A 26,583-nucleotide genomic window follows, 5' to 3' on the forward strand; every position below is an offset into this window, starting at 1 on the left:
TAATTGGCAAAACCACTAAAGAGGTCAGAGAAGCTCATGTTTCCACAAGGAGCAATGTGGACAGCAAATTCTGATGATGCCAAAATGATGCACATGCAGCGACATCACACAAATGGCATTATGTGCTTGTGTCCTGATGTCAGAATGTAAGTCATGGCATGTGCCTGATATTTTCACATGTGTTGTGATTTGCACCCACTCTCCCTGCACAGATGCCAATGTCCATGATTGCTGTTCACATTTCTCTGGCAAATTCCTCTCGCATTAAAAAAAAAATCCACTAACAATTAAGAGAATAAAACATTGTCTGAAATGCATGTTAAAGAACGGGTGATAAAATTAGTACCTAAAGGACACTGTCCCGACTAATTTAAATTGAAGAGCATGTACTGAAATCAGCGTAATTTTTTTAAAAGGACCACAATCCTGCCAATTTAAGTAGTTTTTAGCTCTGTAGGTTTAATTATTGAAGAATTTAAACAAAGTCTGCCTTTTGAAGTTGAGGTTTTATTAACTTAGATTGACAGAAGAACATGAACACAACTGCAAGTTTAGTAGGTGTCTAACACAGTGCTTCTATAAAGAGCCAAGTTCCAAACTTAGGATAGCGTACAATGCTGTACTGCCTCTTCCTTTAGCCATTTCATCGAGTATTCACCTGTAAAAAAGACAGAGGATATTATGTGGAATGATAACTACTGTATTATCTGTCAGCCTTCATTCTCCATAATGTAGTACTCTAAATTTTCAAAAACAATTGCAGATGCCTAACTCTCAGCATCAAATTACCTCAATTATAATTACAAAATACATTTTCACTTACATATATTTATATTATGATACGGACTACCATTTTGGTTTTAAAAAGGAAACAAAAATTGGACAAATAGGGTATTGGAGCAATTGAAAGAACGTTAAACAGCTTACCACATCATCAATCTTAAGAATGCTGCGGACTGTTTCTGTAGCTAGGGTGAGAGCACTGATTGACACCAATAAAGGCTGGACCACCAGCTCTTCCAAGATATTTGAAATTCCACCCTACAATTTAAAAACCACGTCATTGTACTAACAATTATTGGCAAACATCTTAAATATGAAATCATATATTTCTAAGAGTTTTCATTATGAATTTAAGACATCTTTTCAAATGTCTACACTGAATCATACTCATCCAGTTTGTGACATGTTCTCAACATGCTGTACCTATCAGCACAATTAGGCATTTTGTTCCTATATACATGAGGCTCTGCTGCATTAAACACCAAGCAACTGTTTCCTTTTTAATGATGCTAACACCATTAGAAATTAACTATATTAAATTCGTAAGTGACAGATAACACTATGAAAAAAGCCTTTCTTTTATATTGTTAAGTAATTAATTTCTGTAAATCAGAATTCATTTCAATTCTGCTTAGAATTGCAAACCAAAACCAAGTATTTAATTCCTGGGGAGTGACTTCTTTTTAAAGAGAAGGACCAATAAGAATACAAGATCACTGAGCTTAGAGGTCATTGTGAGGTGTTTCAAACTAATGGCATTTTTCAAATTAAAGAAATAAATGTTCTGACAAGTATTTCCCAAATCTAGAATATAGTTTTGGAACTAACAAAATCAAACTATTGACCTTAATTACAGAAATGGTTAGGGATTCTGTTTACATAAACAAATGGAAAGAGAAGTATAGCATAAATAGGATCAGACTAGCTTCCCCTGTGTCTTTTTGCAGGAGATAAAATTTTATTAAGCCTATTTTATTGCCAACAAAATAGTGAAAAAACACACCGCCTTTATTAAATTATGCAAACTTGGGGGCTCCAAGAGCTATATAAAAAAGGTCAACAGGGCTACATATGGGTCAATACTTGCTCGCTTTTTCTTTATTAAAATAATTTAAAAATAATGTTCAGAATAGCTATTTTTTATTGATATAATACCAATTATTCTCTCCAGCTACATGACTGCCATTTTCACTGACACATCTAAAACCCAAATAATGAATATCTATTAGCATATGTAATACTACCTAGATAAATTTCAGCAAGAGGCAGCCCCCAGCCACCTTTGCTAGGTTCAGAAGCTACACATAATTGGGCCTGGTTAGTACTTGGATGGGAGACAATAAGAAATTCCAGGGCTGCAAATTAGATTAGGAAATTGGGGGGGGGGGGACCCTGGAAGAACCAGTGGCAAATCATTGCCAAATAAACTACATGGATGTCAGCAAGAATCAGAGTGACTCAAAGGAGATTTTAGATAAGCTTCAGAATGCAGAGTGTTCAAAGAATGGTCAGCTTGTAAGAGCTGTTTGCAGTGTTACAGACTCAAAACAACAACCACAACAAAATCTTATCTTTTGGAGCTTGGTCCTCGGCTTGTAACAATCAGGTGTTTCACTCCAGTTTGGCTTCACCTTTGCTACCAGTGACTGGATGGGGATGAGGGAGTCAGTTAACCTCTACTGCCCTGAGTTTAAAAACCATTTTGGACTACTACTTCACACAAGTTGGAAATCACAGGCAGACTTGAAGATGAAGATTCACTGGGAAGCCAACTACTGCTTGCCAAGTCAAGGCCCCTTCCCTTCCCTACACTTAGCAATACTGCATATTTTAATTAGATCATTAGTAAAGGAACTGATTAAGGGGGGATTTTTAAAAAAATCCCCTCCCTCTGCTTTTCATTTCCCTTAAATTATGTATAGTTCCATATTTCTTTTCTAATGAAATATCCTTTCTCAAAATAAGGCCTATTTAGGAGGAATTTAATCAGATTACGTAGATGTACTAATATATGGTGTAAAATACTGCTGGACACACTTGACTAGCCACTGGAGACTGACTAAGACCTAGCCTCTTTCCCTACCTTCCAAATTATAAGCAAGCACAGCTGTAACCTCTCCCCCACCAAGGTTGATGGCAATGCCAGTGGTCCCCAGCCATTGGTCAGATAGGCTTGAAGCCACATGGTGCAGCATCAGAAGCAACTTTGGATGGCCAATAGGACAGACATAACAAAATGATTACCCGCCTGAATAGCAACTGTTGTAAAACAGCAGACAAAATTCATGAGTTATATTGAAATGTTGCCATCCTTGTGTCTTTGCGCACTGTATTTTCATAAGTGAAATGTGCAAATGCTTTATAGATCAAGCTGGAATGCTTCTGACTTCCACAGTGTCAAGGGCAAAAACAGCCGCCTTGGTTGAAATGCCAACTGCAAAAACTGTGTATTAGAAAGAAGCCCCAGGGCAATAAGCAGAGACATGTATTTAATAATAATAATTGCTGTCATGCTGCTCGTGGGATCTGATGAAGTGAACTGCTTCTTTGCTGCCTGTCTATGTAAACACACGACAAAAAGCACGCTTGGTCACAATTCCCATTACGGGAATTTTAAAAATACCTCAGTTAAATTGCCACCTGCTAAAATGTCCAACATTCTGAGGTAAGAGCAAAAAAAGGATTTTGTTTCACAGACTTCTCTAAATTTGAATAATAAACAGAATGTAACTACAGCATATAAACAAACCTAATGCATTTCTCTGCACTTGCTGCAATTTACTACTGTAATTTCAAGACAAGATGAGCAATCCTTTGAGTTATGCATAATGCAATAAGCAGTATAAAAAAAACAGTACCAGTGAACTCCAATAACGAAAGGCAGAATTCTACAAATGTCAATGTGTAATAATGTGGTGCATCATTTGCTTTGTTATACAGTTTGCACATTACCTTTCTGACATTAATGCCAGCAGTTTTCTCTCCTTGCGCATGTCTGTTTCTCAGCTCTGTAACAGTGGATATAGGATTAAGGCCTGCATTTTCAGCCAGAGTGGACGGAATAATTTCCAGGGCCTCTCCATAAGCACGAACACAGTAAGATTCCATGCCACTTAGAACACGAGAATATTCATTCAAGCGTAATGCCAACTCTATTTCTGGTGCTCCACCACCTGCAATTAGGGCTCTGAAATTAAAATTAAAATGCAGCTTGAAATGTAGGGCAGTTTGCAAGCTGAAATGATGCTTTTATTGGTCCAAAAAGATGATGCACTACCTTTTCTTGACCAAACAGCGGACAACGCACAAAGCATCATGAATAGAACGCTCAGCTTCTTCAATCACCAGTTTATTAGACCCTCGTACCACAATTGTTACAGTTTTTCCAGGGCTAGCGCAGCCTGTAATCTGAAATACAAAACAGGCACTACACTACAATACTCAGATTCAGAAAGCTCACTACATTTTTGGAAGATTTGGTTTTGGGGTCAGTTTTTAGAACAACGAGAGCATTTTGATGACAACAAAATGATACAAAATCATTTTGGCGCTTTCTATGAACCAGAATAAAAAGAACTTTAAACATACAACAAGGATTAAGAATTTTAAGTATTACATACATTCTGTGTGTGTGTGTGTGTTTTAAATTCTCCACAAGGAACTAAGTCTTGATCCTTCTACACTGACCCTCTAAAAAGTCAAATTAAAAAAAAAACACCACTCCACAACAAACTAAGGGGGGAAAGGCTTAGTCTCCTTTTAGAGAGTTTTCCCTTAATCCTTTGCAAAGAGGGTTTTTTCCTGTTAGTCTTGCAGGACCCATTCAAATCCAGTTTGAAAAACCACATTTTACAGAACTTGCTTTAACTTCACAACAAAGTAGACTAGAAAGCTAAACAAGACTTATCCTTACCTTTACTAACTTTCCAGATCCATTTAAATGAACCTCTTCCGCAAGTTCAGCAGATCCCAGCATGTCACCAGTGAACTGATCAATATGAGCAACTGGCTTAGTTCCAATAGTCTTTTAAAAAATAACACACAAACAAATCTTAAGTTAGACAAGGTATGTAATGGATTTCAGAATGCTCTATATTATGCCAGCAATCGGAAATCAAAGAGTCTGTAAACTTCTCAAGATGACACACCTACTCCCAGATCTGGCTTCCAGTAAAGGCACAGACAAATATACACACATCTCACATGAAGATACAGCTTCCCCATCCCCAAACAACCATACACGCACACACACACAGGCAGAGAGGTAGATGTACCCTCACATGCATAAGCAGCCTTTCCTCACCTCCACAGAGACATGATTTTTTGCTCAGAGAAGAGGGGAAGTCTTCTCCAAGAGAAATGGAAAACTGTAGCTATTTCATCCCTTTAAAAGAAGGGGCAGGCTACAAGACTGAGGGAGTCAGAATAGTGCCTATTTGTTTACCTACCCTACCACTGTCACCTTGTCCTCAGCCAGCTATGAAAACACACATGCTGGCCAGTTATACAAGTATGTGGCCACATACGTGCTATTTTAAAGTCCTCTGTATTTTCCCTATATCCCTACATAGCAATGAGTCAAATCTATCAGATGCTTCCTAGAGGTGCACATTTAAGTAGTGCAAAGAAGCAGTATAGTAACAGGGACCTTAGAGTTCCAGTGTTGGGCTGATCATATTCCTCCCAAGGTAGCTTCTGGCTCATTCAGTTTGCTTACAACTAAGGAAGTAAGAAAAATGGCATGCGTAATTGTAACCTCAACTAGCTAGCTGACTAAGAAAGACAACAGAAAGAGACCACAACTGAGGTGGCAGAGTATAAACAGTCCTACCAAGCACATATAAGCAATTTGATAAATGAACGTGCACTGCAGGTGCTATACCAATGACCCCCACTCAGTCTATGTGTTTGGAAATAAGACCCATTAAATTAATGAGACTGGGCTGATGTAAGATTGTTCTGTAATAGAGGTCTCAGCAACCTTCAGAGAAGCTACATTTTTAGTGAGGTAGCAGCAGTTGTTTTACAGGCTGCTTTCTATCACAGCATCACAAATTTCAAGGCAGATTCATTCACTGTTACAATCAATTTCAGTTCATGGTTAGAGTCATGATATACTGTCAGGACTACTATATTTCATGACTTAAGAATTCATTTGAGGAATCCTTTTATCTCACCTTACATATAAATTCAATGTCTTCTCTTTCAATATCTTTGATCACCATAATCTTCATTTTGTTCAGGAAATGTAGAGCTAGATCACTTAGAGCATCCCTAAAATCAATAAATTTGATGGGGTTCATTAATATATATCATCACAGCATAGCATTACTCTGATCAGGCACAGAATTATTTCCAAACTTTAGAACAGAGTTTTCTTTTCTTCCTACTCTAATTAGATGCTATCAAATATATGATGGATTTCAGACATTTCCCAAGCCTTCTGGGAAACCTCACAAGTAACTTACTGTGTTATTGGGCATACTGTTTGTTTTTAGGGGAAACAAGAGGGAGGGCTCCCACATTCTCAAGTCCTAGCACATTACCAAAGATTGGGAAATGTAGTTCTTTCATTACTATAGTGATAAAAAGTCCCATTTCCCAGAGCTTTTAGCTTATAGCTTTAGCAGTATGCAAACTCCAGAAAGGGGTGCATAAGACTCTATATGTTAACTATGTCAAGAACAACTTTATATTTAACAGCCCTTGTTAAAAAATGAATGCAATATGAACATACCGTAAAATGGATTTCTGAATGAGTAGTACATTGCAACCTGTCTTCTTAATTTGCTTAACTAAATTCAGAATGTAGGCTCTCTCTTCCCGCAAGACTCTATCCATTTGAGTGTAGTCAGAGACAACAATCTGGTTATCCATCTAGCAGAAAAACTAAAAAGTAAGTATACTTGTACATAATAGACAGTTTAATATCTATGCCACAAAACAATCACCTGAACAGTCAAAATATAGGTTTTGCAAAGTAGCAAAATACAACAATTGGCATTTTTATTATTTTTTTAGGCACAAAAAATGTCCACATATCAGCATTAGTCATTAGTTTTCATCACTTCTTCCACAGAACACTAGATTAGTTGCCTTGAGTGGCTTCTAAAAGAAAATTCTCTTACTGGATGGATGAATAGTGGCCTCCACCAATAAAGTAAATACAGTTACCCAACTGAATTCTCATTCTAACTTACAGCTTCTGTCAACTGCCCCTCCCCACAAATCTGCTGTAGATAGTTATGGATAGTTGCAGAAAAAAATGCTTTAGTTGTATGAGACAATGCCCACTTGCATAATATTGCATTTAGTCTTATGTTCTTTAAGAGGATTCCTCAAAACAGATTGGGCATATCTTGCTTTGTGAACCTAATGTATTCCTTAACAAGTGCAGAAAGTCGATTTGCAGAAAGGCCTTCTAGTTCATTATTAATCAAATACAAGATTGCTGTTTTAGAAACTAACTTCTTTTTTTAAAAGGTTAGTTTATTCTAAAAAACAAATTAAGCAACTTACATCGGTTTTTGGAGCAGATAAGCAAAACTGAATGAGTCCTATTTTAGCTTTTTCCACTCTAGTCACACCAGTACTGGCGACTTTTTGTGTGAGGACCAGCCCTTCAACAAGTTCACAGTCATCAATTGTGCCCCTAAAAATAAATACTCCATGAGCAAGCAATACTACATACAGATACAAATAAAAATTCAGAATTGGACTAACTCTTACCCAAGCTTTTTAACAATTTTAATGTCTCTAAGATCCACACTGCTAGCTGTAGTTGGATCTATCACCTTCATCACAGCTTCCACACTCATTGGAGAAAGGAGACTAGAATACTGTGACACAACCTGAAGGATCAATAAAGATTTATCAGCATGTTTTTTGTTTGTCCATTGTATAAGAATTTCACACAACTTTATTTTTTTTAATTATTCAAAACTGTAAGAGGAATTACAGTGGGGCAAGAAAGTATTTAGTCAGCCACCAATTGTGCAAGTTCTCCCACTTAAAAAGATGAGAGAGGCCTGTAATTTTCATCCTAGGTATACCTCAACTATGAGAGACAAAATGGGGAAAAAAATCCAGAAAATCACATTGTCTGATTTTTAAAGAATTTATTTGCAAATCATGGTGGAAAATAAGTATTTGGTCAATATCAAAAGTTCATCTCAATACTTTGTTATATATCCTTTGTTGGCAATGACAGAGGTCAAACGTTTTCTGTAAGTCTTCACAAGGTTTTCACACACTGTTGCTGGTATTTTGGCCCATTCCTCCATGCAGATCTCCTCTAGAGCAGTGATGTTTTGGGGCTGTCGCTGGGCAACACGGACTTTCAACTCCCTCCAAAGGTTTTCCATGGGGTTGAGATCTGGAGACTGGCTAGGCCACTCCAGGACCTTGAAATGCTTCTTACGAAGCCACTCCTTCGTTGCCCGGGCAGTGTTTGGGATCACTGTCATGCTGAAAGACCCAGCCACGTTTCATCTTCAATGCCCTTGCTGATGGAAGGAGGTGTTCACTCAAAATCTCACGATACATGGCCCCATTCATTCTTTCCTTTACACGGATCAGTCGTCCTGGTCCCTTTGCAGAAAAACAGCCCCAAAGCATGATGTTTCCACCCCCATGCTTCACAGTAGGTATGGTGTTCTTTGGATGCAACTCAGCATTCTCTCTCCTCCAAACACGACGAGTTGAGTTTAGACCAAAACGTTCTACTTTGGTTTCATCTGACCGTATGACATTCTCCCAATCCTCTTCTGGATCATCCAAATGCTCTCTAGCAAACTTCAGACGGGCCCAGACATGGACTGGCTTAAGCAGGGGGACACGTCTGGCACTGCAGGATTTGAGTCCCTGGCGGCGTAGTGTGTTACTGATGGTAGCCTTTGTTACTTTGGTCCCAGCTCTCTGCAGGTCATTCACTAGGTCCCCCCGTGTGGTTCTGGGATTTTTGCTCACCGTTCTTGTGATCATTTTGACCCCATGGGGTGAGATCTTGCATGGAGCCCCAGATCGAGGGAGATTATCAGTGGTCTTGTATGTCTTCCATTTTCTAATTATTGCTCCCACAGTTGATTTCTTCACACCAAGCTGCTTGCCTATTGCAGATTCAGTCTTCCCAGCCTGGTGCAGGTCTACAATTTTGTTTCTGGTGTCCTTCAACAGCTCTTTGCTCTTGGCCATAGTGGAGTTTGGAGTGTGACTGTTTGAGGTTGTGGACAGGTGTCTTTTATACTGATAACAAGGTCAAACAGGTGCCATTATTACAGGTAACCAGTGGAGGACAGAGGAGCCTCTTAAAGAAGTAGTTACAGGTCTGTGAGAGCCAGACATCTTGCTTGTTTGTAGGTGACCAAATACTTATTTTCCACCATGATTTGCAAATAAATTCTTTAAAAATCAGACAATGTGATTTTCTGGATTTTTTCCCTCATTTTGTCTCTCATAGTTGAGGTATACCTATGATGAAAATTACAGGCCTCTCTCATCTTTTTAAGTGGGAGAACTTGCACAATTGGTGGCTTTTTTGCCCCACTGTAGTTTCTCCAATTGCTTTCTTAGTGATGTGACTGATTTAAACAGAACCTGAGCCACAGCATTCGCTTGAATCTCTCTGATCCATTGCAACCCCAATGAGGCTTATTTTTCAACAATGACAGTAAACAGCTGAAATCCAAGCAGACAACTGCAGAGCTTCCTTTCCTACAAACTCTCATTATGGATGTATGGCTCCTCTTTCTTCCATGTCTGAAATGGCTACAAGCATCTCCAAATGAATATAATTTGTCTGGACAAATGAACTAGAGCAAGGCAAGGGATTTCTATTCCATAAGATAGTCCCCTACTTACAAACAGGTTACAGTCCAAGAGGCTGTTCATAAGTCCGTTTTGTTCGTAAGTCCAACCAAGTAAAAGTAAAAAGAAGAGGAGACAAGAGGCAGGGCAGCCGTGTGGGCAGAGGAGCCCTATCTTCTGCTACCAATGCGTTGCCAGGTGAGGCAGGAGGGGGGTGGTAGCAGAGGAGAGGGGAGTGAAGGATGAGCCGGAGGGATGTAGCATGCTCTGTTGCCAGGCAAGGCAGGAGACCTCCACCCCTTTCATCTGTCCTCTGCCATTGCCCCTTCTCCTGCCTCACCCAGCAACAGAGCGCACCACGTAAACTAACCCCTTCTGGGAACGCCGACTCCAATGCAAACCTCCAATGCAAACAGAAGGCGGGAGAAGGTGGGAAAGGGTTAGTTTGCGGCACGCTCCAAACTATCCCACCTTCTCCTGACTTCCAGTTCCAACTTCCAGTCCGACTTCCAGTTCTGACTTCTGGGTCCATCTTGTTTGTATCGGTGAAAGTTCACAACATGAAAGTTCACAAGGAGGGGACTGTCTGTATTTGATCATTTTGTTTTCTATCAGAAAAAAAAATTTCAGATAGCAATAGCAATCATTTCTAGATCAGATGGACAGTCCAGGGCAGGGGGGAACAGACAACATTCTAATGAGGTCATATTAGTTCACAGAGAGGAAGTATCTTTCTCTTTTGTTTCTTTATTGCTTGTGCCATAATTTCCAAAGACTCCCATAACTGCATCTTAACTGTAACTGCTACGTATTATGCAAATTTCACACGAAGACTTCAGTAAGTCTAATCAAGTCACCAAATGGAAATACAAAGTTTCTGTACTTTGAATAATTGTAAAAAATTTTGGTTGGTATATTTTGATGAACTGCAAGAATTAAATCATTATGTGAATTAAGTCATTAAATCACTATGAGAATTATGTCATTAGCATTCAATAGGAAATGATACTGAATGTTTGCAGAGGGTTGGGATGATCATAATCAAGTTGGACAATAAACATACACTGCCCACTCTTAAACATTACTGATGTCTAGCTAAAAACATTAGCAATATGCAGAACTGTTTTAGAAGGCATTATTTAAATCCCAGTTATTAGTTAATCCATTTACATATAATCTGTACCTAAAAGGCAAAGTACACATGCCCTAAACAAACAAAAATACTTATCAAGTATCTTATTTTCATTACCCACCTTAGAATTCAATGCAGTAGTTGCACTGTTAAGGAGGGTTTCTCTGTCACTCAGTTCAACCGGCTGCCCCATGTTAGTCAAGACTTCAATGCCTTTTTCCAATGCCTTCTGGAACGACTCCGAAATGATGGTGGGGTGAATTCCTAAGCAGAGTTAGGATACAAATTTATTCAAGCTATAGCCAATACACAGATATTGATCTGTGAGATGAACAATTTGATCTCATAGATTAACCTCAATGATTTGATCTCATAAATTAATCTCAAATCAAGCTGTCTGTAAAGGAATTGCATAGGGAATAGGTAGGTAGACAAAACAAAGATAGATAAAAAGTAGCTAAGGTTCTGAAAAGTAAGACTGATTAGGGATTGGAAAAATCCCTCATTTTGGAAGCAAAAAAGTTATTATGGCAGAAAATATTACACTAACATAATACAAATGCAACACAAACAGTTGTGCATCCAAACTTCACAAACTATAACCAGTCTTCCAAATTACCACTAAAACTATTAGCTTACATTGGCCATTTGAAACACACAGAGAATTTTTTTTTAATTGGCAAAAATCTTCCCTTTTATGTTCTTCTGGAAGGGACAACAGGTTGCCTTAGTCATGTAAACCATGCAGCTATTATGTTACAATAAAATTTCTCTTTTTTGTATTTTGGACTATATTTCATTGGAGCTTTTATTTATGAGTCAATCGCCAAGGACAAAAATTTGGAAACAGAGTTTTCTGATATGACAAAAGATCATTCAGGTTATTTATGACAAAAGATCATCCAGGTTATTTATATTTTATTATTTCACATTTCACTTGCATATGCAAAAACTGCATATAAACATACCTTTCTGAAGAAGTCTGGAACAAGCATCCAGGAGGGCACCTGCAATGACCACAACAGATGTAGTACCATCTCCAGCTTCAATATCTTGTGCTTTTGATAACTCCACCAGCTATATTTTGTCAAATGTTAAAAAAAATAAATAAATTGTAAATTGCTGTATAACACTGCTAGAACTATCCAGGGTTTTTTTGTATACAAAAAAGAGAAACATACAATATCCAATTGCACACATTTCTAGGCTCCATGTCAATGTACCACAGTAATTATTTTCTATAAGTAATATAACCATCGTAGTAGCTAGTGTAATTTGGCTTCAATTTTTGCATTGACATAAATTTGAAAACTATGTATTACTTACCATTTTGGCTGCAGGATGAAGAACCTGCATCTGCTTCAGAATTGTTGCACCATCATTTGTGATTGTCACATCTCCTTTACCATCTTGAATCTGAAAAAGCACAATCAAGTTTTTGGACACCAACTCAAAAAAGAGAAAATCTACAAACAGAATATAAGCTGAAGCATCAATTGATATTGTGCACTAAAATGTACAAACCATTGGTTCAATATACCAAGCTACTAGTTAGCTCAGGATTAGACATCTTTTCAGAACGTTCATTGGCACTATTTTACTTTTAGTTAAAATTATCAAAATCTTATAAGTTTTCAGTATTGCTGAGATCCCAGGAAATGTCAAGGGAGAACATCAAACTTCATGAGATGTAGCCATCTTAGAATATTTTAGTTTAATTATTTTTAATAATTAATTTTAATTTTAATATTTTTTAATGTGAGATTCAAGATACCATTGAATGGCACCATCCTGCCTAATTTAGCCTTTGCTGTTTTCAGCTGTCTTGTTTTTTATTAAGTTTTCCCTATCTCATAGATTCTCCTCCTGCAATTTCCTGAATGTCTGCCTTCTCAAATTAGCTGGGCAGCTTGGCACTGCCCTCTACACATGTCTCCCCTGCATCTCCTTTTGCTTACCTGACCATTCACTTTTTGAATGGCAAAGTATGCAAGACAGATGTGTTTGAATGAAAGCACAACTGGGATCCTGATAAAAACAGGTTCTCACATGTTTAAACACATACACACACAGATAAGGCTAAATTCTACCTCATGTAAAAATTGTCTGCCAAAGATTCACTGGCAGTTCTTTCTATACATAGGTGCCAAATAAGACTTACTTCTATCCCTTTGTTTCTCAGGACCCTCCACTCAACTTCTTCAGAATAAGGCAGATGTGGTTACTACATTAGTTATAATAGCCACACAGAATCTATTCCACTACAATATTCTACCATTAAGTTCACATCCTTTGCACAGCCTTATTATAACCACAATACTGTATTCTTTTTATAATCATATATATTTATAAATATAGAGCTCAAATCTCACCATTTTGTCCATTCCCTTTGGCCCAAGACTTGTCCTAACAGCATCTGCAACCGCTAAAATAGAGATGAAAAAATACTTTATATACCAAAAGAAATTTACTTCAGGTATAATTTAATGTATTGGATTCATTATGGCTACCCACTCCAAAAGACTCTGGGCAGTCTAACAAATCTAATAAATTACATTTGACAGTAACACCTTTAGGATATTTAAAATACCAGCTTCCACAAAAATACAATGAACTGATTCATACACTGTGCTAAGCCATTGCTTGCTTAACTATGGTTTGCTAAATAGATCCCAACGTCTTGGTTCATACCACATAAGCCAAAAATGAAGGATTACAATATGCACATTGAATTCACAAAGTAGACTAACCCGTAAAATAGTTTTAATTTGGCTTCTATATGATTGCATGGACCAGCTGTCATAGCTTATTCAGCAACCAGAGTTGAATAAATTCTGCTTTTGTATAATGCATGAATTCAATAACTGTGTACAGAGAGAAAGCAAACCAATACTGCAGGAAAAATAGCAACAGTAATGCCAAAATAATGTCATTTTACAATATTAATATTTTATAATATTATAATATCAATTATATTATAAATAATATTACTTAAGAATAAATGTTATTTTAAAATAACATATAATCCACATTTAATATGAACACTTAAATATCTGAAATCTGAATATATAAAGGATCACTCTCCTCATATGAATTTGCTTTTGATCTTCAGTTTGATTTTTTGCATCTCTCTGACATCACCTGTGGTTCAGCTAACACCCTGAGGAGGATTCAAAAATCTGACAAGCCAAAGGTCATCACATTTCAGGAAAAGCCCTCAGGTTTTTTCCCCAAACCTTTTCCACCTAGGGATACAGACCTCCCTCAATCTTAACCAACCACATTATGGTTTACTGTACTGTGCAATCAGGCCAAGATAGATTTTCTCCTATAAAAGGTTATCCCTTATTTCAAGTCACAATGGAAATATTCAGTACAATAACATTTATTACACTTTCAAAAAATGGAAAAGGAATAGGAAGGATAACAAAAATTATTCCTCTGCAAACAAATCCGTGATGCATCTTCCCTCCCGCTCAGAAAAACAAAAACAAAAAAACAAAAATAACGGGGCCATAAAAAGCAATCCTTTATGCTGCTTGATCCTCAGTATCTTCAACAGGAGCCTGAAAGAATTTCCCTTTGGTTCATTCCAACAAAAGAAACGGGTGGCCAAGGGTGGGGTGTGGTTTAGGAACCGGGCGCCAGTACCGGAGCCCGGCAGAAGTCAACGGAGCGGTCCACTAATTCCCCCTCCCTCCTCTCCCCCCCCTCTCCCCCCCCCCACGCACCTAGAGACAATAGGATGTCCCATCACCGTACCTTTCCCCGCAGAAATGTTGCTGAAGCGGATCTGGGCGGGCTTATCCCTATCCTGATAAGAACTGCGATTGCAGCCAGAGTTGCGGTTCCCTGTGGCCGCATTCGAAAAGGCCCCTTTTGTGCTTGCGTTTTCCGGCATGTCTGCACCCAGCTGCCCGCTCAGTCTTCCGATGGAGATGGATTCCTTTCCCACGTCCCGGCTCCTGCCACACCAACGCTTCCCCGCCGACACGAAGCTTCCAGAACGCGCCGACAGCAGTTGGAGAAGAAAGGACCTTTCGACAGTACCTCAGGCTGGCGCCGAGAATGACGTTCCCTAGAGGGCTGTCTTCGTAAGTGCCTGTCTTCCAAGAAACACGGGAAAGCATGAGCCTTTTTTACGGTAGTGACCTCCGAGAACGGAAAGAATAAATTTCGCATGTATGAATAAATGTCTTGCAGAGGCTGAAGCCTAGCTATTTTAGCTAAGGCCGGAGATTAATGCCAAACGGCGAATAAGATAGGCACCTAAAGCCACAGGTTGCAGTGCGGAATACAAGTGGTAGCATTAATTTAACCGTACCGCATAATGGAAGAGTCGTGCTAAAAGGAAGGAGAATATTCATAGGGAGTAATGGAAGCTAAATTATTGAATTTATGATTATGAAATAAAAGTCATAAAATTAAATAGGCTAATTCAAATATTGCAGATTGCAAAGCACAAAAGGGGAGGAAAAAACACATTTATTCTGCAGTTCTGTATTCTTTCTCTTGAAAATAAGACGGATATAAAGTGAGTGGGATTTTAAGGTACATCTGTATAAAAATACAGGCTGGTAGAACTAAATTGGATTTAAGAACAAGTTTTTAAGAAATCAGTCTAACTTTTCAAATGGAGAGAATACAGTGGTACCTCTACTTACAAATGCCCCTACTTACGAAAATTTTGAGATACGACCAGCTCCGGCCCCAAAAATTGACCTCTGCTTACGAACTCGCCTCAACTTACGAACCAGATCCACAGCCATTTTCCCTGCTGCCACGCGGTCGCGACTTCCTGTGGGCGAGATCGCGGTAGCAAGGAGACGTTCGGTGAGGCTTGTGGTGTGTTTTGTGGCATTTTGGAAGGTTTTGGAAGGTGTTTGGTGTGCTTGTCAGCATGGCTCCAAAGAAAATGCAGAGCAGGCTTGGCAAGAATAAGGCTTTGAAGAAAACAGTGACGATCGAACTGAAGAAGGACATTATAGAAAAGCACGATCGTGGTATTCGTGTGACTGATCTGGCCTCGGAGTACAAGATGGCGAAGTCGACCATCTCATCTATTTTGAAGAATAAAGATGCCATCAGAGGAGCTGATGTGGCAAAAGGAGTGACAATCTTAATGAGGAAGAGGACACAAGTGGTGGAAGAGGTGGAAAAGCTGTTGTTGGTGTGGCTGAAGGAGAAACAGCTGGCAGGTGATAGCGTGAGTGAAGCTATCACCTGTGAAAAAGCCAGGAAACTGCACAGTGATTTACTGCGGAAAAACCCCTCTACCAGCGCAGCAAGTGAGGAATTTAAAGCCAGCAGAGGCTGATTTGAGAAATTCCGCAAGAGAAGTGGCATCCACAGTGTGGCAAGACATGGTGAGGCTTCCAGTTCTGACAAGGCTGCTGCAGAAGCCTACAAAACAGAATTTGAGGAATTCATGAAGGCGGAAGGATACGTCGCTCAGCAAGTGTTCAACTGCGATGAAACAGGGCTCTTCTGGAAGAAGATGCCGAACAGAACCTACATCACGCGGGAGGAAAAGGCACTGCCAGGGCACAAGCCCATGAAGGACAGATTGACCCTTTTGCTGTGTGCGAACGCAAGCAGCGACCTGAAGATTAAGCCGCTGCTCGTGTACCATTCCCAGACCCCTCATGTGTTCAGGGACCACAATGTGAACAAGGCCAGACTGCCTGTCATGTGGAGGGCCAATGCAAGAGCGTGGGTCACAAGGCAGTTGTTCATGGAATGGCTGCACGAGGTGTTCGCACCCTGCGTTAAAAAATACCTGTCTGACAACCAGCTGCCTGAAAGGTGCCTTCTCCTGATGGACAATACCCCGGCACACCCTCCAGCCCTGGTGGATGACATGGACGCCAAGTACGACTTCATAAAGGTCAAGGTCCTCCCCCCCAACACGACACCTCTTCTGCAGCCCATGGACCAGGAAGTGATCTGCAACTTTAAGAAGCTCTACACAAAGGCGCTCTTCACCAGGTGTTTCAATGTCACTGAGGAAACATCCTTGACTCTGAAAAAGTTTTGGAAGAAACATTTCAATGTCCTCCACTGCATCAGCCTCATTGACAAAGCCTGGGGAGATGTCACCTGCCAGACCTTAAACTCAGCCTGGAGGAAACTGTGGCCAGAATGTGTCGCTGAACATGAGTTTGAAGGGTGTGATGCAGAGGTAGTGGAGGAGATTGTGTCCATGGACAAGAGCATGGGTCTGGTTGTGGATGATGCGGACATAGAGGAGCTTGTTGAGGACCATAAGGAGGAGCTGACCACAGAAGAACTTGCTGAGCTCCAGAGTGAGCAACAGAAAGCGCTTGGCGAGGAGCATTCCACTGAGGAGGAGGAGGAGGGGGAGGAGGTGAGCAGTGATGTGATAAAATCCATCATGCAGAAATGGAATGAGTGCCAGGATTTCATTGAGAAGCACCACCCCAACAGAACTGTGACAACCAGAGCGTTGAACATGATGAACGACGTGTTCTCTCATTTCCGGAGGGTTATGCAGCGCAGGAAAAAACAACTGACTTTAGACAGGTTTTTCCCCAGAACTGAGCCTGCAGCTAAGAGGCAAAGAAGAGAGGAAACCCCTGAAGGAGATCTCCCCGATGTCCTTTTGGAGGGGGACTCTCCCTCCAAACAATAACTGCCTCCCCACCCCATTCTCCCTCTTCATACTGTGCTTTTTTTCATGTTTTTATGGTTTAAAAATAAAATGCATATGTTTCAGAACTGTTTAACCGTATGCATTTACATTGAACCTTATGGGAAAATTTACCTTGACTTGCGACCAACTCGACTTGCGATCAGAGTCACGGAACGGATTAAGTTCATAAGTAGAGGTACCACTGTACTTTTAAAAGCAGCATATGTTCCTTAAATACAGCAAGCAAATCAGTACTGGAAGATTTCTGAATGCAACAAGTCTTTAACTGTAAAACTTTGTTTTGTAGTCACGGGCTGAAAAATGATTTGTTTCTGAATTGTTGGCAACTTAACGTACCAATGCACTTTAATAGTACACAATTATAACACCAGGAGGAGCATGGATGCTTCTGGCCGTTCTTTTCGCTCCAGCTTCATGTGTCAGAAGCGATTTTTTTAAAGGCTTGTTTCGTCTCCAAGCAAGGATAAAGTGAAAGAGAATGCTGTTCAGTGGCATTTTTGAAGAAAAAAAATAGATTTGCTAATAGAAAGTAAATTGCTCTTTACAAAAAATCCCACTATTTAATGTTTGATATATCTATATTCTCGTCGCAAAATGCTAGACAAACCGGACTCTACAACATTTATACGTGCGAGGCATAAATGAGTATCATTCATTACATCGTACAAGCGTGTAAAAACACCCCCACGCTTCCAGGTTAGCAAGACGCACGTCGTACGCCCGATACATACAACTGAGAGCGAGGAATCCTGCTTTTCACTCCCGTCACCATAAGGGGGCGCTACTGTTCCCAGGAAAGAGCGATCACCTTCCAAGGCTCTTCTTTTGTCCACGCCCGGCTCCCATCCTCGAAGTCTTTTCTAGTCTATGGTTGAGACTCTTCCACCAAGATGGCGGCTGCCGCGGAGCATCCGTCGCCTGAAGCCGCCAAGCCCTTACTCGGGCTCCTAAATGGCATAGCTCAGGCCATCTACTATGGCAACACGGAGATCACGGAAGAGCTGCTGCGGGAGCAGCTTTACCCGGAAATGGCGTCGCAAGAATTTGGAGTTTTGCTGGCTAAAATGAAGGGAATCGTCAAGGTAACGGAGGCGGGGCTGGCCGGAGTGGAGCAGAGTGGTCCAAAGTTACTCTGGGGGGCTAGTGAATCTCGCCTGGCAGCTGGGTACGAAACCACACGATAAAACCTTCGCTATTTCGGAAGCCCCGAGCCTGCGCTTTTCAAAACCACGCTAATTAGGCACATTTTCACGGCATTTCCAAGTAGGGGCGAGAGGTAGGGCCAGCATTGCAACATATCTTGGAGGAAGCAGACCATCCTTTCCACGAATGGCTAAGAGCGGTATCCAGTGCTTATAGATTCTCTGGTTCAAATGAGGGGCAGGATCGGGCTTCCTGACACCGGCTAGATCTGCTTTCCCCAATCCAGTGCCACTCAAGCAACTCCTATAAGGCCGTACTGGTTGGAAATCCTGGTAGCTGCAGCAACACCTACAGAGCGCAAGCTTGGGGGTGGCTACCCTAAAAAGAAGAGTGTCTTCTCACAGCTTATTCCCCCTCCTTCTGGAAAAGGCAGCAAGGAGCTTCACCCGTTACCTTCCAAATGCAGCTAGAGGAGTGGAGTTAGCTTTTCCTCCTCAGAGCAACCATTTCCTCTTCTCACTTACCTGCATTCTCCAAAGCTGGGCAATTTGGGGATTTGTCAATGTCAGGCTTTCTATTGCCATATTCAGAGAGGCCCTGCAGGGCTTTTCCTTACTGGGGGTGGCTCACCTGTGACCAGGACACTCTACAATCCTGCCCAAAGCACAACCTGACTGGGGGAAGTGCCATTTGCTCCATTTAACCCAACTCTCTTCTCCCCAAGGGCAGCCTGGGTTGAAGTCATTTCTCCCTGCCGCATTATTCTTAGGAAAAGGAAGAAGTGGCAGCTGCTTCCATGTATTGATCCCCAGTGTTGGCACTGACTAATCTCAATTGCCAGAATTTCCTACGTTGGTACAAACTTGGGTTTTAGAACTTTCAACATCTTCTTCCAACTCAAAGCTAGAATTTGGAATGCATACAGTTTTTCTTAGAATTTGAAATATAATTTTTATGTTGAGTTTCAACATTTTCTCTTCAAGAATGTGAAGCAATACTTTGAATATACACAAAGGGAACTTCTGGTAGGAATTATGTTTTGAATGAAGGTTCTTTCCCCTCCTGTATAAAGTTTTGTTCCAAGTTTAGCAAACTGTTTTCATCTGTTTAAAATGGTCTTAAAAACAGGCTGTTTTTTAAAAAGGTTTTCTTCTCTTAAGAATACACATTTGGAGAGAGTTTCAGGGTTTTCCCAAGCAGATTTTATATAAAAAGTTTGTATCTCCTTTCTGCCATCAATAGAGGGACTGTACTCAGGCTTTGGGAAAGGGACTCACAATAGGTATATGAACTCAGTCTTGATTTGTGGAATAAATCACAATTGGATGGGCTCACTTATTCTAAGCCATAAACGTTGGTTTACAAATTACAGTGACTGGTATTACATGTCTAAGGTATAAATATTATTTTGTTTATTTTGGTTAAATATATTGTGTGAACCCAGCCAATGCAACTTTTAAACTAAGGCATATTGTTGAATACATTGTGTGAATTCAGCAAACTTTTTAAGAAACCATGGTTAAACAAATAATGATTCGGTCTAATGTATGATCCAGCCTGTATGTTCCCTAAGCCTTATTTGAAAACAAACACCTCTGAGAGATTTTATTATCCTTTGCTGAATTGCAAAGGAAAGCATGGATAATTTTATGATATTTGGAAATATCAGCAGAAATTCAAATAGAGGACTATCTTTAAGGAAGTTATGTTTTTGATTTCTTAAATAATTGCTTTTAATTGCAAGATGTCAAAAAACAACAGTCGGTTGACCTATCTGTCTGAAAAGGTTGTGTACCATAAAACCCTACATAAATCTAGTTCTGGTTTTATTCTTAGACCTATGTCAGGTTATTTTTTATCCTGAAATCTGTTTCTGATAAGCCTAAACATCAAAATTCTTTCACTGATTTATTGGGTTGAGTTCTTGGTTAAGAAAATTTATTTCATGTATTTTATACTGAACACAAAATAAAGCTCTGTGTCACTTTAAAAAATGATTTTATTTCAATGTTTTCATGAACCATGTGTTTTATTATATACATTAAATATAATGCAAATTACAACTGAAGGCTACCTATCTAGATGTAGATGTTCCAAACCAGTCCAATCAGAAATGATCTATTGGTTTGGAGGGTCACAGGTTTATCAACTATACAGAATTTCTTTTCATTAATGTCTTTTTTTCTCTCTGTCTTATTTGTAGCCTCAGGGGGAGAAAGTGGAAGTGACTGAGTGAGTCTGGGCTATTGGCTTAATAAAATTGGTCAACTCTCAGCATTTCAATTAGCTTTGTATTTATGGAGAGGCAAAACTGAGCAATATGCTTCTGTGTGATTTAGATTCAGTTCATTATTTAAAAATTGAATTATAAACTTGGAAAAATTTAAGAAAGTCATAATCTCAGGACTTCAATATCTGTATATCTGTATCTGCTTAACTTTAAATTGACTTTTATGTACCTACATACACATTTAGAAAAAGATACTAAATATTTACAGTCTTGGTTTGTTATTGTTGATGTTTTAGTTTAGTATAAGATTTTTCTTTCACCCTAAGGGCTGTTCTTGGTTCTTCAGGTAGTTTAATATAGTGTTTTATTTATTTTTTCTTCACATTATTTTTTACATACTGTATATAATAGATTAAGTATCAATTCTGGACTATACAGTTTTATTATAACATAGTAATGTAGTTATGTAGTTTCCATATAATATCATACTTATCTTTTTTAAAAAAAGTATTAATTGGAATGGTTTTTGAAGTTTAAAATAAAATTTTATAAGCTTGAAATAATGATATTCGCAAGCTAGACATGCATGATTGTAGACTGAGAGGAACTGTAAAATTCCAGATAGACATAAAATGAAACAGAACTTATATATCTAAAGATAAATCTAGTAATCCAGTTGCAAATTAACAATAATACAATCAGCATACAAAGCAAAGAAAAAGTCACAATTTTAATGAAATAAAAAATCATAGTTTGAGGTCATAAAGAATGTTTTGATTCATTCTTGGTTAGCGATTTATGCTAAAATCTCCATTCAGATCTTTTTATTTGAACAGTAGTAACATTTAAAAGACTTACATACTCTGTTTCTGAATGTTGCAGACCAGTCTTATAAATAAGAAATATAGATCTGTTTCTAACCATATAAATAAATATAGATAAATGTATCTATATAAATAGAAATATTGGTCTCTTTCTAACCATTGTGATGCCAAAATGATGAAATGTGCATTGTGATGTCATGATGCAAGCTTCACTGTTTCATATTCGCATTGTGATGTTGCAACATAAATTCTACCCCTTATGTACTTGCATGCAGCATGTAAATAATAGATAATGCTTGTCACCTTGAACTTGGAGCAAACCAGCTAATGGTACTTGTACCTTCCCACAGTAGGTGGAAGCTGTGCCTTCCTATATTTGATTGCCCTCTATCCTCCTTTGGGGTAAACAGAAATAAGGATATCTGTGGAAACAATTGTTTTCCTTTTCCACTTTTCCACACAGTTTATTGACAAAATCATGTTTAGGTTCCAAGGATTAACTTATTCTAAATTTCAGAATAACATTTCATAGATACAAACATTTATAAATTTATACTCTGAGTTTGAAAGTTTGCACAATGTGATTCAATGTAAGTACTGTAACCTTTTTTTTTTTTAACTTAAATAATTAATATTTGGGATTGTTTCACTTTCTTCCTCTAGATGGCAATATAATATCAGCTTTGGTGCTAAAATTGGTTGGGTGTTTAATGTCACCTTTCCAGTTTTCCTTTTCAAATCTGGTATTTGAAATTTACTGACATTGCTGATAGTGTGATTTAGCATATGACCTCTCTGGTAATGGATGTAACACATTAAGTAATATAGCAGCCTTCTTTAAGCTGCAAGAAATATCTTGTAAAATGTGTGGTACCAGCATTTTTATCTTGTCCTTTGATCCTTACAATCACAAGGCAGGTTTCACCAAAGAAAAGGCAGTTGTTAAAATAAAGCCATGCTACTTAACCAGCACCAAAAGCTGGGGTTAAGAAAGCAGTTTGTTTCTGCAGTATATCCAAATGCCATTAATGAAGGATCCAAATAATTGCAGTTATGTGGTGTTTGTGAGGCATATAGAGTATGAAGTGAATAATAATTATGTGGGCAAGAAAGAAAAGATGAAATGGGGCAATTTTGCAGACATATTCTTTTGTGTTATATATAATGAAAACTTTCCGGAGATTTTTAAGCCTGACCTTGCAGCTGGATTTAAGTTTGCAGATAATTGGGAATGATAATGATGATGATTGTTCCTGGGTATTTTTGTTCTTTTTTTCCCCTATGTCCTTCTTACTGAAATTTAATAAGAATGTACTGTTAAGATCCATAAGAGGAAGCAGTCATATGGTTGTAGTATAAAGGAATCTGTACAAATGTTCTTTAGGTTTATCAATATATGTGCAGGAAATTAGGTATTGTTAAGAGGGAAGTTGATCTTTTACAAAGGCTGGTACAGATAATGGCAATTGTAACACTGTATATCGCTGGTTGTATTATGCAATTGACAGTATAGACCTGGATTACTTCACACATTAGTAGCATTGTCCTATTGCTGTGGCCAAATTGTATGTGTGTAAGTAAAATTGGTACATAGTTCTTAATACTAATGAGTAAAATTGCAATAGTACCTAATTCTGCAGTTTGTTAGAGCAAATATCGTGAAATATTTGCCCCAGACATTGTCTCATTCTTGATGCCCTCTTCTTTGACATTTCTTTTTAAGGTGATTTTTCTGCAAACCCCGTTCCTTAAAGAAATTAATTATTCATATAGTACAAGCTTTCTACTATTGTATAAAATTAGACTCAGTGGGCAACAAAAGAAATCAATAAAGGTGAAAGGAAAAAAAATCTGAGTAGCATGTGGGAGAGAAAATGGAATAGAATAGTCAGAAATAAAGAGAATTATAGATATTTATAAAAGCAAGTAAGGGGACGCGGTGGTGCAGCGGCTTAATGACGCTGAAAGTTGCTGGCCAGAAATGGTCGACGCTTCAGCGGTTCGAATCCAGCCTTCGCGTTAGCAGAGTGAGCGCCTGTTTCCTCCCCAGTTCCTGTAAACCCAACAGTTTGAAAACTCATGTGAGTAGATAAATGGGTACTCTCACTCCAGTGGGAGGGAAAATGCTGGCGGCGCCTTGCAAAAAGGAGTCGGGAGCAGTTGCTGGTAAGCGCGAAAAACCGCGCGCGCCCCAAAAGGGCGCCAAGCACCAGAAACCCCGCCTCCTGCGCTCGCCAGCTGGGCTCTGCTCTAGGAAGGAGGCACTGGCAAACCACTTCCGAAACACCTTGCCTTGAAAACTGCAAAGGACTCATCCAAGCAGTCACTGCAGAGTCGGTAACGACTGAGCGCAGATTAAAAAATAAATAAATAAATAAATAAATAAAAGCAAGAAAGAAGCCTACTCAGTCCTTACCCAGCTAGATCACTTCCTGGTTTAGTTTGAAAAGTTATTTTAAAATATCCAAGATTGTACGCATTAAGGAGAAATCTGTGAAATTCAGAAATGCTGAACAAAAGCATTTTACCCACCAGAATCCTTCCACAGATCTCTTATTTTAAAAACTAACTCTCCATTAGGTTTTTTCCCCCTAAATAAAAATGACAATCAACGTAATCCTTTTGAAGTTTTCAATGACATTTCTGCAATTCATTTAGAGTTTTCTAGCACTTTAGTTGTCTGTCAGCTAAATTTGCAGTAATATTTGCAGTAGGAGAAGCAGAACAACATGTGACTACATCCTGAATTCTAAATTGCTGAATGAAAGAATCAGTTCTTGTTTCTCTGTTTCTCATTTTTTCAGTCTTAGTTTATTTTGTCCCTTTTCAAATTCACATATATATTTGTCTGATATATACATTTTTGCAAGCAGTGCAAATACATTAATTTCATCAATATTTTGTATACATGTTGTTCAGAAAACTATATGAAAATTAAAACTCCAACAATATAATTTCCTAAATTCTGTAAAAGCTCTTCTTGCACTCTGTGCCACCAGTTTGAAATTGGACATACTCGATCTCTACAGAAGGAACAGCTGCAACAGCAAAGTCTAATTCTGTCCCCAAAAAGTGCATAGTTCAAGGGATTGTGGAGCTCAGCTTCCTGAAGGTTGGAGGAAGTCATCCAGTAATGTGACATCACTGAAAGGAATGGAACTGATCTGGGGGGAGCCTTTTGGGAGGACTTTATAGATGGGTCTTCTGGAAGCAGCCTGTTCCCTTTCCTATTCATAAAATCATCTCAGACTCCCCAGAGAAGCTGAAATTGTGTCACTAAATTTGATGATTTGGGCACCACGCGCTTGGGGTACTGGAGCCTCAAGCATCCCACTAGTTGCTAACTGAACTTGGAAAGGATTATTTTCTCATAGATTGCTGATTACTGTGGCTGATGAGAATGCTGCTTAAGAAATCTATACGTACAGGTCAAATGTATTGCCATAGGAGGTCTTTCTGCACTTGTTCCCATTGTAAAGGAAGTCCAACAGGATTGCATCCTTGCCCTCCCCACCCCCTGCTATTTGATATTTATATTGACTCCAAAGTGCGGGCACTCTCAAAATCAGAATTCCATCTTTGTTGTTAGACAATATTCTTATATTTATCCTCTTCATGCCATCATTCTCTCACAAGGCAGATCAGTCTTTGATGGAGCCTGTGAGTTCTAGCAACATATTGTCATAATGAACATTTAGAAATTAATTATTTGAAAACAAAAGTGGTTTTGTTTACTAAGCAACATAACTATTTCCACAGTTGGAAAATCAGTGGCATTCAAATTGAACAGATTAAGATTTTTATATATCTAGAAATTTATTTTCAGTTTATTCTTTCTTGGAAACAATAAACATGAATAACTGTAGCTCCTGCCAGGCAGGCTTCCAATGCTCAGATTTGCTGGTTGTAATGGTAACAACTTTCTTTCTGCAGGAGTCAAATTATTTAGAGCTACGCTGCTGAGTCTCCTGCTGTATGTAGCACAACTTTGCACTTATACAGTAGAGATAAAAGGGCTTTTAGAAGCAACTCAATTAAAATGTATAAGAATTATATTTATGTGCCTCAGTTTGTGCCAAACACGCTTATTCAGCAGGAACTAGGCTGTGTTGCTATAGAGGCCAGCATGAGAATCTGTTGCTTGATATATTGCTTAAACCTAATTTTGGGGGGTGGATCCTTGGTTTAGTCAAACCTTGCCAATACATTTACCTTCTGGAAGAAAAACGTAGGCTCAGATTTGACTCACTGCAGCCTTTCAGCTCAGTCCTTGCTAATGCTTGTACCAAAGTGTCAGGTCTACAGTGTTCAAACCCCAATGCAGAAAAATCTTGTGAAACCCAAAGTAGGTTCAAAAAAGATTTCATTTATTGGATTGTACATGCAGCTCTAAGCAAAGCATTGCTAAAACTAAAGCCCGCATATTTTTCCCTTTACTTTTACCCCTTGTACCCCCCCCCCCACCATTCTAGGCGCCAACTTTGGTTCTCACAGCAGTGCGACCTTGTACATTCTTAACCCTGATAACACTTCATCTTCCTGGCCTTCAATATTGCACCGGCTCTGTCTTCTTTCACTCCCCCCCTCCCTGTTGAGAATGACAGAAACAAAGCAAGCAAAACAGGCATTTGCCACGCTAATAAAACAGGCCTCTAGTTGATTAATATTTTGATTGCTGCAGGTTCTGACACAGAGTCAGCCATGGTAAAGGTCAAACACAGAATCCTTGAACCAAAAATGCAGCCCATTATTACAAGGGCCTCTGTAGCAAACCTGCTGCTGTATCTAATAATTGTCTTTTTATCATTCGCTTCTTCTCACACAAGAGGACATTTACTTTAGCAAAGTTTAATGTTTTATCCTCAAGCATGTTGGAGAGGAGGATTAATAACATCCCCTACTCTGAGCACCTCTCTCCATGCTAGGATAAAATCATCAAGACAATTCCATGTATCCTGTAGTGTCTCCTGTATCATTCTTTAAGTTAGATGAT

At 38.9% G+C, this 26,583-nt stretch overlaps 2 protein-coding genes across 2 annotated transcripts in view; one reads left to right on the plus strand and one right to left on the minus strand.

Moving 5' to 3' along the window:
- Positions 1-487: 487 nt before the first annotated feature.
- Positions 488-14,763, minus strand: CCT4 (chaperonin containing TCP1 subunit 4). The gene is made up of 14 exons (XM_007436936.3): positions 14,483-14,763; positions 13,093-13,145; positions 12,047-12,136; positions 11,689-11,797; positions 10,842-10,984; positions 7,513-7,634; positions 7,303-7,435; positions 6,521-6,660; positions 5,961-6,057; positions 4,697-4,807; positions 4,061-4,191; positions 3,736-3,970; positions 928-1,041; positions 488-658 (listed from the first exon to the last, which is right to left on the minus strand). The coding sequence occupies exons 1-14, from the start codon at positions 14,619-14,621 to the stop codon at positions 644-646; spliced, it is 1,632 nt and encodes a 543-aa protein (XP_007436998.1). The 5' UTR covers positions 14,622-14,763; the 3' UTR covers positions 488-643.
- A 3,404-nt stretch (positions 14,764-18,167) lies between these two features.
- The window catches only part of COMMD1 (copper metabolism domain containing 1), an 87,694-nt gene continuing 79,278 nt past the window's right edge, over positions 18,168-26,583 (plus strand). The window contains exon 1 of the mRNA XM_088133962.1: positions 18,168-18,475. Within this exon, the coding sequence (XP_087990088.1) occupies positions 18,284-18,475 (192 nt within the window). The 5' untranslated portion in view covers positions 18,168-18,283. The remainder of the gene's footprint in view (positions 18,476-26,583) is intronic.

This window comes from Python bivittatus, unplaced genomic scaffold, assembly GCF_059951505.1.
Source record: "Python bivittatus isolate LINGU-HERP-01145 unplaced genomic scaffold, Pbiv_v1 ctg000020_np1212, whole genome shotgun sequence".
Classification (NCBI taxonomy): domain Eukaryota; kingdom Metazoa; phylum Chordata; class Lepidosauria; order Squamata; family Pythonidae; genus Python; species Python bivittatus.

Bases quoted from the DNA above. Each gene is read 5' to 3' on its own strand.
- CCT4 (XM_007436936.3), bottom strand. From the start codon at position 14,621: ATGCCGGAAAACGCAAGCACAAAAGGGGCCTTTTCGAATGCGGCCACA. The intron at 7,635-10,841 runs GTGGGTAATGAA...TTGATCCTTCAG, and splicing joins CTACTGCATTGAATTCTAAG to GTTGTGTCACAGTATTCTAG. The intron at 7,436-7,512 runs GTAAGAGTTAGT...ATTTATTTTTAG, and splicing joins AAAATTGTTAAAAAGCTTGG to GGGCACAATTGATGACTGTG.